Source organism: Neolamprologus multifasciatus, chromosome 5, assembly GCF_963576455.1.
Source record: "Neolamprologus multifasciatus chromosome 5, fNeoMul1.2, whole genome shotgun sequence".
NCBI lineage: Eukaryota > Metazoa > Chordata > Actinopteri > Cichliformes > Cichlidae > Neolamprologus > Neolamprologus multifasciatus.
Window position 1 is genome coordinate 17,710,445 of NC_140443.1, and position 13,277 is coordinate 17,723,721.

Below are 13,277 nucleotides of genomic sequence, written 5' to 3' on the forward strand. Positions count from 1 at the left end.
AAGAAAAAGCCAAACATTTGCTGGTTTTATTTTCTTAAACATGCCAATATGTTTTTCTCATATATGTATAATTTAACCTTCAATAAAATTTGGTTTTGACTGTTAGGAAGACACAAAAAAATGGATGAAGGTTAAGAAACATGGCAACCATGCAGACCAAAGACTTAGCCATTATTTAACTTTAGTTTGAGCTTGTGAGAGAAAGAGAAAACGGTTAGAGAGGGGAAATGAGATGGATGTAAAGAGATAAAAGAACAAAGAGGTGAAAAATGTGTGAGAAAAATAAAAGCTTCTGCTTCTGTTTTCCTGAGCCTGTATTGCACAGCATCCCTCATTTGAGCCCATCTAGATTTCTCGCTATGTTGGTTGCTAAGAATGCTACAAGAACAAGATTAAACCTTCAAATGCTAAAAAACGTAAAACATGCCAGTGACTCTTATTGGTACATTTAAAGTCCACTTTAGAGAGAAAGTGTTTCGTAAAAATTTTTTTAAAAAAAAGCAATAATAGCAAGATTATGCAACCACCTGACCTTGTTCAGTGTTTTTAAATCAGATCTGATTAACTTGTTTTAACCTTACATTTGTGTTTTTGAGAAAAGAATGAAAGACATCAAAATTCTGTCCAAGCAAAGTGAAAAAACAGATTTCAGCTTGTTCAGTCCTTTCAGCTGCAGCCTGTTAAACCCATCACAGAACAAAAGGGAAACCCTGCGAATGATTTAAACTGTCAGAGATTCCCTAGACTTTTACAATGCCATTGTCAGCTGTTTGACTTTTACAGCTTTCTTTTTTTTTTTGTCCAACTTAAAAAAATGCTCTAAAACTAAAACGGTAAGATTATAAGCAGATAAAACAAATGTTATGAGTCACTATATGAGATAACTCAAGGCTTTTGACCTCGTTTTGGAAGATGGACACACCAATCACGAGTGACAAACTGCTGCAGCTGGTCATCTCGCTACTTTATCTTCTGGTGGATTTACAGTCTTTCACGGTCGCACTGACCAAAATGAAGGATAATCGTATGAGTTATGGGCCATTGTTAAAGTGTTCCAACCGATCCATTTGTTCCCAGTTGTGATGCAGTTTGAGAGCAAGGGAACAAAAAATTAAGGTGCAATATTCCAGGAATCCTTTCTGTGATGAATTTGCCAAAAGTGAAAGAGGATTTTTGCGCTAGTCATAACAATAGTGTACTCAAAATGTAGTATTAAAGCATAACAAATTGTCAAAATGGCAGTACTACACCAAACACTCTTTAGAGCTTTACTGTGAAATCTTACATTCTTCCTAAACTACCATGAACATTCTCTTCCTTTTCCTCCTGAACCATTTACCAGCTCACTGCACATCAAAAACATCTCCTGGGCCTTAGTTAAAGAAAGCCCAATCTATATTATGGCTAGTCAAACAATGGGATTATGTACTAAGACGGTGTTTCGAGCATTTAAGCTATCTTATATCCAGACCATGGTGCACACATGACTTTCATTTTGGAGCACTTTGTCGCTTAAGCACTTAGCTAGCTCAGCATAAAGGTTTTGCAAATATTTTTCTTGATCCCAAGTAAAAACCATTCAATCATACCCACCATTCAGGGATTTATTTTTACAATGGGAAAGGTCTGAAGGCCTGCATACCGACAGCAGTGATCTCGTTACATTCCACAGTGCTCCTAAACATGAAGGAAAAAGAAACTCTATGCAGAGACTTGTAGCACAAGAAAAAGACCAGTCAGCAAACGGTGACAAACAGTTACCCAACATTTTCAGGCATGGTGAGATACCGTGCAGCACTTCTGCTGTGAGTCCAGCCATGGACGTCTAGCTCAAGTTTAAAAGGGCACAAACTGCATCAACGTGCTGGCTCGACCTTGGCTCTCTCTGCTCCCTTGCAGTCTCCAGCATAGAAGGACACCATAAAAGTCAGTGGTGTCACATAAATCAGATTGTTTAAAGACACAGTTATACTAATGATGCTCTTCAACTTTGCACAGCAATGCCTTGCTGCATTCAAATGTAAAAACAAAACAAAACACGTGGTCAGTGACTAAAGCCCAGAAACAATTATAGACCTTCAAACAAACAGCTACTAATGTGGTTACTCGCATCTGGGAGCCCTGAATAACAATCATTTAATCTCACTAAAGAGAAATACATCTTGGGTTTTTGAGAAATATGCACTTTTATCAAAATTCAACAGACATGAACCAGGAATAGAATTCCTGTAGGAAAAAGACATTTTTGCGCAGCAAGGGGAGGAGAACAAAACAGACAACTGGACTGTTGCCTATCTGGTTACAGTCTTTAAGGAAAGACCAGTAACAAAGTAGAATGGCTATGAGAAAAGGAACAATAGTACTGCAGAAAGAGCTAAATTTAAAATCTAAAGCTTGATGATGACAACAGATAAACTGTCGCTTATACTTTACATGAAAACCAGATTCATGAATCCCTCTGAAGAGCTTCAGCTTCACACAAGGATGTCAAACTCATTTTACATCGCGGACCACATTCAGCCCACTTTGATCTTAAGTGGGCCAGCCCAGTGAAACTCATTTAGTCTTAATATGAGGAAAAGAATCAACAGTACATTTAATTTTTTTTCTATATAATAAATGTGTAAAATTACAGAAAAAGCTATGATAGCCCAACGCATAGACATATTTTCAGTAGATCTTTCTATAGTATGTAGTGAAAAACAGGAACTTTTCTGTCATCTAATTGTTTATCTATTACTTTACTTTGTTTAGTATAGTATGAATGGAAATTGGCGAGGTCTTTATCAATAGGAAAAGCAGTGAAACTTTCCAAACTACACTTAAATGTTCAAAATCTACGAACTCCTTCACATTTTCCACAGGCTTTCAGTGGGCCAGACTGGAAGTTTTGCTGAGCCTGTTCTGGCCCCCGGGCCTTATGTTTTACACTTCTGACTTAACAAAAAGCCAGTGAGAGATGGTCAGAAGCAGCAAGAAAGACATGATCAGATAAACTGTATGGAGACCATATAACTTGTTAAAGAAAAGCCTGTATGTGATATGGTCTGAAGGTTTCTTCCTTCTATGACTTAAAGTTTCCACTCACGATCACATCCCTCTGAACTGCCAAGGTACCATGACTTATACAGTAAAAATGAAAAATATGACATTTTGGTTACCTTGTTATTTTTCTATTGTTCTTTCTTTAAATGCCAGAAGACACTTAAGACATTTTCTGCTTATAGCCCCTTGACCAGATGGCTTTAGTTCAAGTCTGTGTACATCACCGGCTGTGTGGAATTCAACAAGTGACCTTTAACAAGACTATAAATTCCAACAATAGCTCCAGGGTTGCTGCTCTGACCTTGAAACATGCGACCAAAAAACTTCACAAAGCCAGAACAAGATTAAAGGAACAGTAAAGGTAAAAAGGCCTCAGCACTAAAATAAATGAGGATTTGACCCATTTGGTTTCCTCTCTGAAGTAAATGTCCTGCATTTAATGCAATACTGAGGGAAAATTACAAAAGCATTATCAGAAAAATTCAACTTTTAGTACATAAAAAGTACTGAGCATCAAATACAGATACAGATATAAAGCACAGCGTTATAGTAGGTAGATAATCCTAACAATGTATTTACTGCCAAAACATATAATAAAGTAAAAAAAAAGCTTCATGTTTTGCTATTTAATTTGACTGTGTAAAGTATTAAAATTGTACTCGATTACAGTACAGTTGTTACTTTTCACCCCAGTTTATTATACAATCATGACCCATGTGATATGACATCACAAAATATCTCAGTGAAAGATTCAGAAAACTTATGAAAAGCATGCTCAGTGGAAAAATAATCAATTATATCAGATAAGCTGATTAGAGTGAGCTTCTCATTGTGTCCCCGTTGTATTTCAGCACCAGCCACTAGACTGTGGAGGACGCGTCATGCACCGAAAGTCCCCACAGAAATAACTGACCTCATTATTTAGAGCTTTAATCAACTGTGTATAAGCCACACTAAAACCTAGGCGAGCTCTTTGACTGAAACAGACTCTGTTAGCAGTATTAGGGTGTATGTATTACTATTTACAAAATATCCTTGTTCTAGCTTATCCCTTTGCTGTTCTATTAAAAGGAGAAAATAATTGTTATTCAACTTTACCCCGCTCTGAATGGATTACTCGAAGAAACTTGGAATGATTGACTGAAAGCATTTGGATTGACTGAAAGCTTAACATGGCAGTGGCTGAGAAAAGCATGCTTTAGAGCCTTAGAGAATAATGTTAACGATGATAGCTATCAGTACAGTACAGTTCTTCTTGAGTGATGTCTAGAACAAGCTGGTGCTTCTGGCATCGCAGTGACCACAAACTGAGCCAAGATATGAGCTTATGGCTCAGAACAAATGAAACTCATACTGTAACACAGAAAGAGCTATTTCAGCTCTTCTTTGGACTCAGCAAAGACGTCTACCGCACACAGCATTATGCACATTGTTGGAATTGAGCAAACACCATCAAATCTGGAAAACCTTTTACTTTGCTTTCAACGGTTTTACTTTAATATCACAGACTCCTCATATTTGTGTCAAATAACTCTAAAACAAGTTATCACATGATCCATTGGTTCAGTGATAACTGCATCACCTTTCACCAGATGCATCTGATACAAAAAGCATTTTTACAAGACATTTAAAGCTTCTTCAACATAGTAAAGTTTCATGTTACAAAGAGTGTTTGTCAGCCTCTCTGTCTGTTTCTAGCTGAGTCAGATGTCAGCTGGTATGAAGACATCTGCCTTGCCAGGGGTCTGAAAGCCTTGGACGCCGCTGATCCCAGAGGATACCACTTGCCTACTGATGACATGTGGGATATAAAGTACATCAGGGACCATGTGACTAAATCCCTTTGGATATAGACAAGATGAGTAGAAGAGCTGGGTTTCTTTTTTGTTTTTTGTTTTTTAAACGGACCTTAGCTCATACACAAAAGGACCAAAGAAGGTACGCTATAAGTTTCCGCTTCACTACTGAAAAGCTCCAACATCTTCATACATGTTATTGACATGAAATGAAAATGATACCATGCTTTCATAAGGTGTTATAGGTGGACACATTCCAAATCTTTTGGATCACTTTACCCTGTTGGACGGTTGGCTGCTGGGGAACATAATGATGTCCTAATATCAGATATAGATAGCAACCTTCGGAGGCCTAAGATGTACGCGTGTGCCAATTTGGTTGCTGTCTTGTGGACAAAGACAGAGATTTATATTATAGGTAGTTTTTATTTGCATTATAGACGTTATTCTGCTTTAATTGGGAACTGTGTTGTATCGAGGAGTAAATAAACAGTTTAAGTAAACAGAAGATTTACTCATAAATTAGCCGAATGATGTGGCTGTAAGCAGTGTAAATACAGCCTTATAAATCAGCTGCTTCATCAGAACTGCTGTCAAATTTTGATTGGTTCTCAGAAATATTTAACGCAAACAAACAAACCACAAAATTACAGGACATCGATTTGCAAGCGAATATCACTGGTCTCCATCAGTCATGTCAAATTATGCAACTATTAAATATAACACTGTATCCACTGTGTTTTGTAAGTGGAGGCTGACCCTTTCAAAAATGTGATTTACTATCTATCAAAGGACTAGAAAGGCCTCTGGGCACCAGTTCCTGCTTGACCGCATAGTTGAGGCACAAACACAAAAAAATAGTAATTATTGTCTTACACACAACCAGGGCACAATGCTGTCCTAAAAACAAAATAGATGACGGCTACAGACAACTATTGAGAGCGGAGGACTAATTGGCCCCTTTAAATACATAAACACAATCCAATTGCTATACACAAACATGGACAAACCACATCAGATGCTCTCCAAGGGGGAATCACCACGTGCAGCTGCAGAGGAATGCTGTTGAGAGCTGTCCGAAATGATGAGTGAATCTTTGAGTGAAGTGTGGCTACACACATTCATCCTTGGCCACATCCTCCACTGTGGCTTCAGGTTGTTGTTTTTTTCTTTTCTTTTTTTTTTACATCTTAACAGAGAGCAAACAGGGGCTGACAGCTGTGAGAAGCGTGTGGACCGCAGCAATAAGTGCGTTATAATGGCAACTTGTGTGAGGAGCACGCTCAAATCTTTACAAGGGTTATTCATCCAGCTCTCAAGAACGTGACAACATTACGACAAAAGGCTATGTCTTTGACCACCGCAGGAATGCTCGGAAGGACTGATCAATATATCAGAGCTGTCACTCAGTGAACAGAGTCATTCATTAAAGCGATCCTATTAATGAGCCACCAGTCTCCAATGATCCACCTTGTACTCTTAAGTTATTGTCTTTGCCCTTGGGACTTTTTGACCTGACCCGTATTTGGTACATGTAGTACCACCAATAGCGCCTGTGTCCACCTCCCACCAACTTAAGCATTGCCCCTGGACAGGAGGAATCAACTGACAGCCCCACACCCTTCATCCAGCAGCCCATTTAGGACCAATCACAGAGAAATATAGCTGCCTGAGTGCTTATAGGCTAATAATCTCTAAATAGCTACCCACCAGCAAATGCCCCCTAGGTATCCACTGATGACAGTTATCATTCACAATGAAAAACAACAGTGGCGTATCAGAGTGTGTGGAAATGGAAAGAAACAGGCTGGATGGAAAACAGGATGGGCCTTAAAAGTGACTTTTAGGTTATGTGGAGAGTTTATCGGTCCAAACAAAACATCCAACATTATTACTATGACTGTGTGTCTGTGTGTGCCTGTGTGTAAAAGCCACAACAATCATTTCTATTTAGCATTTTACGTTGTACATGAATGAGTGTGTTTGGAGAAAAATGACAGGGATAAAATATGTCTGTCTTCAAAAAAAGAAACTGAAGGTAATCTCTGAAGGTTTCTTCCCCTCTTTATGCACCTTGTTAGAAGGTGAAGGACTGCCAGAGCCCCCATATTGGAAACATAAGAGAATACTCGAGTGTCAGATTAATGTTTTTTAAACCCCATATTTATGTTTTATTTCATAACTTAAAATGAGTAGATAAATCAGTATTAAAATGTAGCAACAGGAGGGGTGAGACTGTGAGTGTTGTATATTTTCAAAAGCCAACTAGTGCAGTGAACGGAGGTGTTTTTACTTGATTGCATTTTTTGTTCTGATCACTTACTGATCCACTAAGTACTTATTTAGACATCAGCTGTGTTTTTCATGATTAAGTCTTGCTGATTGCCACCATCATTCATCACAACTTCATACTATTTGTTATAGTGAGGAGCAAAACATGTGCATTGCACCATGCTGTGCGCACCGACCCTCATTTCAACACTCCATATCTGTGATTTATCATTGTGTGTTACTAAAAAACACGCTACTGCTCTGTTCAGAATGACTGATGAGCTTCTACTACGGAGACAAAAGAGGGCAAGCATCCTATCATTCATAAACATAACACAAAAGAAGCTAAATACATGTCATTCAGATACATTATTACATCCACAGAGAATGCAGAGCTATAAAACAGAGTCCGGTGGTTTCTAGTTGTTTATGCTGAGACGATCATGCCTCTGAATATGTTTATATGCTTCATTTTAGGCAAACCTATACTTTTTTTTGCATGAACACTGATGAACATCATCCTAAGCAGATGGTTTCAATGTTCTTAAAGCCCTCCTCTTTAAGGCACTGAGTGGTCCTAAGCTTTGCTGGACAGGATCTCAATGGGCATGTGTATTTATGGATCCCTTTGTCTTAATGGTTAATCTCTCATTCAAGTATGAAGTAATCAGAAGTGAGCCAGGTCAGCTTAGCTGCCACCGAAACCTTTGATTCCTCAATGGCTAATCATGAGCCACAGCCAAGAAGGCTGTGAAACTACACGTTCCACCAGTGAAGTCTTGAGAAAATCACATGTTGATTAAGAAGTTGGTAAGTTTGAGATGAAGGTGAAGGATTCTGGATCCTGTCCAGAGTGTGTAAAAGCAGATTAGACCTAACAAAACCGTGATGTTTACTCGGCCTCTGTAGCTAGAACTTGTGCAACAAAGTCTGTAACATTTGGGAGGGTCTGAATCTAGGGCGACGCGGACAATTCTAACAAAAACTTGACACCGAAAAGGAATTTCCTGCCGTGTGGTGTTATCCGAAAAACAACAGAATCTTCCACTGTGTTACTTCAACAGCTCAAATTTAACAATGGAGATGCTGATAAAATACTTAGGTTTCTGGTAAGTAAGCCAAGTGCTGATGTGAGGAGATTCCCTATTCACTTTACAGAAAGGCTATCACTTCAACAGAGTTCAGGGGGAGGCCTGGCAGTCTGACTGAAGTGGATCAGAAATGTAGGCTCCAGAAAACAGTCAATGGTTGTTTTTTTAAATTTAAATAGTGACCTACTGATCAATTTCAATCCGTCTGTAAGGTGTTTTCTTGATTCCTGCCATTACTGTAGTTACTTTTCAACCCCCAACCTCTGTCCAATGAGAGCTGAGAATGGGTTCTTTAACTCTACATGTTGTCTTATTACTAAACTCTGAAAAAATGTAACAAATGTAAGAAACGAAAAAGAATGGGCAATAAAACAAGCATAAAAGAAAGAGAAGAAAAGAGAAGAATCTGAATATGAAACACTACAAGGATGTCTCTACTCACCGTACTGGCAGCTGGGGCCGCTGAACCCTGCGGGACAATCACAGAGCTGTGTGGATCCTTCCCGACACTGGCCCCCGTTGAAGCAAACACCGTAGCTACACACCGCTGCATGTGGAAAGACAAGAGGAAAGAACAAATAGATGAGAGAAGCAAAGACACCTGGCTGTTGTCAGGACACGTCAGCATCTGCGATTTCTTAAACTGACCTCTTTCTATCAAAAACTTATCACCAGCCTATTAACTTCTCACTAAAGAGGAACCTGAATTCTCCTCCATTCACACTAACAAATGTAAATGGAATCTGGCTTTGAGAAGACAAACAAGGTTTTTTCACCAAGAAATTTCTAAACAGTAGTTTCCGTGACTTTTAAATATGATTGATCACAACAGCTTGTATGACTTTCACGGGAAACTGCCCTCTTCCTCACGCAGTCAGAGAACATCACCTGGAAATGTCATCGATCGCAGAGCTGAACTTTTGTTTATTGTCGTAAACTGTGACTGTACAGATGTGTCGTGGTGAGTTACGATTGAAATTCACAGAGGCACAGGTCAGGCTCATCCATCTCTTTGACAAGTGACCCTGAGTCCTTAAATCCCCGTGAGTCAAACTGTTAAGATGAGAAATTTAAGGAATCCCAGAACTTATAAACAGTGGGAGCCACTTTGAGTAGCATGTGAATTCACCTCAAAGGTAAACCATCACATTCCACAAACTCACATTAATCATGACAGCCCTCCAGCTCGAACTGTGCTTGTACTCATGTAGTACATGGGTGCTGCAGTGTACCTGTCTACATGTATGCTCATGTGTGTGGAGAGTAAAATCTATGTGAAGCCACACACAGCCGTTTAAGCCAGACCTGCACTGTCCTGAGCAGAATACAATACTTAGTGATGACAGGTTCAAAGGACTTATGCCTATCATTGCTGTTCCTGCAGCATGTGGACACTGGGAGTCAACAAAACACAGTCGAGCCAGCTAATCATCCAAGGAATCCAAATGGCAATCCTTCATAAGATGATTGCAAAGAGGTCAGCCAGTTTAACTTAGCATCTTGTGCCACATGTGCATTTTTGTCTGTTTAATCCAACCAGAAACAGCATATCCAATCATCATCAGGCTGGTGGTTCCGATGCCCTTTATTAGCCATATACGGTCATAGTGAGGGTCTCAGCATGCCCGGTACAGCTTAAACAGAAACAGCAGTATGATTTCTAAAAAAATAAAACTGACAACTCACATTTTAGTTGTGTTATGCACTGTACTTTCATACTGTGTTTTACATTTCAACTAAAAAATGTAACACCTAAAAAATGTAACAGTCAGAACACCAAAAGATTCGCTCTTGTGTTTTCTGTTTAACAGACAGCCAGGCAGAAATATCAAAATGAAGACGTGAAGTTGTACTAGAAAACAGGATTTAGGTGATGGTGAGGTAACTTTGGATTTAATCTCGGTCCTTTAGTGTCATGGCATTGGTTCACTTCTCACTGTTTGAGCAACAAGCAGTAAGAAGTGCTACATACTTGACCTGTTCTTGAGTAAGTTAGTGAGATAACAGACATGTATCAGTATCTCTTACTCACGAATCAAATGGCATCACCAGTTGTAGAAGATCTCAAGGAGTTTGGCAGCCAGAAGGTGAGATGTCTCTTAGGAATGCAAGACTGTTCCCGGCCTGTCTGAATACTTTGGCTTTCTCTGAGATCTACATTCTCAGTGAAGTGCTTATCTTTGATTAAAGCAGAGACTGACCTAATAGCATTTGCAAGAAAGCCAACTTACCGGTTTCAATTACCCTTTTATTTTTGTTCTTTACTTACTTGATTCTCTGAAACTGTGTTGAGCATTTTCCAGTATTTCCAAATATTATTGGACTAAATTACTCACTCATTTTTAAAGAAAATAATCATTAAATGATTAATCAATCATTTAGAATGCCAGTAGTTGCACCCTTAATCAATAACATTCATAACATTTACTAACTTTCAACACATGTACGATAAAAAGACAGAAGATCAGCTTAGGCAAGGGAGAGATGCCTCGGGGTGTGAAAATATAAGATGGCTTAAGTGTATCTGCAATCAGGCTTTGGGGAGTAACATAACTTTTCCAGACAAAGGCGATGGATGTCAAGAAGCAGTTTCTCCAATAAACACAGATGAGCCGGAACAATTTCATGTATGTCTCTCAGCAGATTCAGTTGGCTCTTTGGAGACCGCCACTCAGCCTAAACATCCGCTTGTCATCTGGCTCCGTTCGCAGACACCTGCTTAAAAGTTGGATCATCCAGATCACTTGCACCACACATCCCATACATATACACTAGAAACACATCAATGGCTTTTTCTTGCTTATATCACAAAATGCACCAGCACTCTAAATGCATCTATGTTGTGGTCATCATCTTATAATTCAACAGTATCTCCTAATGCTGATAACTTCAAGGTCCTGAAGATTGTGTGACTAATGAAGCTGAAGCTGAACATACCTTCATCTGTACCTCTGTTATTATATAATATGCAGGAACTCTGATGTGGTGAAATTAACAGGTGACGGACAAGCAGTAACATTTTTTGGACACTGCACCAGCTGTGAGAGATCAAATTATTTTGATATCCCACATTCCTCGTTACAGTTGGGGGGGGGGGGAAAGTGTTAAAAGTACAAAATCACCAAGCACAAATGAAAAGGTCAGGTCGCTCAGAGAGACTTCAGACTAAGCAACGACAAGGAGACTGTACATTCCCTCTTCAGAGGTTGCTGGCAGCTAACCAGGGCATTTTTGGGCAGCCCCCTTCCTAAAACCCTTACGGTGCTTAATCTTCCCTGAAATAATTCCTTAATGTGGCATGCAGCGTGGCATAAAGCCCAATCTCATCTTTTTTCCTGTGAAAGCCTCCACTCTTTTACACAGACACCTTACAAAAAAGGAGAGATAGAAAGAGCGGGGGGTCAGTGACTCGCACGGAGGAGCTGAAAACCAACAAGCAGGTGTTGCCCTTACAGCTCCTGAGTGAATCAAGACCGAGGCTCCCCTATGTTTGTTTAGACTCTGTCGATCTGTTTGACCCCAAGAGCGCAAGCCAGTTGGAAACTGGAGTCAGGGTGATTCATGGACACAAAGGCCTGTGCATAAGCCTGAGTTTGGGGCCATAAATGGTACACATATTCTGAGGCTGCAAATCCCATTTTGCTATTTAGTGAGATGTGTCATTTCAAGGAGCTCTTGTGAAAAACAGGGCTATGCCAGATATTCTCTAACAGGTTTCTTTGAAAAACTTTAAATATCATTTATTATTATTATTATTACTACATTGTAAGTACTGTGTTTAAATTTAGTCAAGGAAGAGAAGTCAGCAGGCAATCTGTGCAGCATCGTACAATTCTGCTCTCTCTTGCTTTTTTTGGGAGCACCATCCCACCTTTTCATGTAAGACACAATAATGAGTAAGAATAGAATCACCCGTGATGAATCATAATGCCCATTTGAGCTGGATACCAGGTCAGTTTGACAATAAACAATAAAAATGCAGTAATCAGCTGTATGACAATAAAACACATAGACAGACATAATGTTTAGTGTTCGTATTTACTGGTACATAGAGGAGAGTGTCATTCAGGGTAAAAAGATCCCCATAATGGGAAGTATTTGGCCAACTCAAACTTACTTTCACTTTGCACTGTGCAGCACATGTGAATTGTGTGATAATAACATGTGTGTCACTAAGACTAAACAGGAAATATTGCATATACATACAGAGCACTGTAGGTCTGCATTCTTCCCCATTCTAATTTGAATAGTTAGCTATACTATGAGCTTATTGCAGTTTTACTTATTGCTGATGATTTCTACTGAAAAACAATGTTATGGAACATAACAATTTTTTTTACAGCCTGACTATTAAATACTGTACCAATTCTAACCTCATAGCAAGATGCAACTTAACCAACAAAATGATTTTAAGTAATGATGTCTTTGGTGAAGTCAGTCTTCCAACACCGGCCACATGTTACTGATTAGATCAAAAGGAATGTTGGGGTAACCAAAGGCAGCGTTTCAATGAACCAAAGAATCTGAACTACACTGTGGTTTTGTTGTGTATTACACCAAGTAATGTCTCCCTTAATTTTGGTCTATTTCTCTGCATGTGTGCGGGTCTGTGACTGTTCGTGTTCAGAAATGCAAAAAGTAGTTCCACCAACCAACAAAAAAGACCACCCATGGGTAGACAGAAGACCATTTTGACTTTTTCTGGCCACTGAGTTTTTTTCACTTGTAGATACTTTGGCCAGTGTGGCCACAAAAGAGGCCAGTTCCTATTCAGCAGTTAACGAGGACGACAAACTGGAGAAGCCATTGTCCCTGCTCCTCAGCCCCTTTCACAAAGCCTGCTTGTTGCCGTCAATCAGCATAGCTGCTCGTTTCCACTGCTGGATAACCCTGTCCATCCTCAACCCTCGTGTAGCTACTTGTTAAAGTGGAGCAGTTTAATTTACTGACTGAGTGGCTCTCCAAACACGTAAGTAGAGGAAGTCACCATCACTGAGTTAAGAAGGCTTCAGTTCACAGTAGAACCAAATACTCATTTGGAAAACTGGAGCCTTTTCAGAACATACAGACATCA

The 13,277-nt window shown here is 39.4% G+C and overlaps 1 protein-coding gene across 2 annotated transcripts in view; it reads right to left on the reverse strand.

Moving 5' to 3' along the window:
• Positions 1–13,277, reverse strand: part of megf6b (multiple EGF-like-domains 6b) — a 59,807-nt gene that overhangs the window by 39,428 nt on the left and 7,102 nt on the right. For both annotated transcript variants that reach the window (XM_085159018.1, XM_085159017.1), the window contains exon 4: positions 8,646–8,750. In XM_085159018.1, coding sequence (XP_085015144.1) covers positions 8,646–8,750 — 105 coding nt within the window. The remainder of the gene's footprint in view (positions 1–8,645; positions 8,751–13,277) is intronic.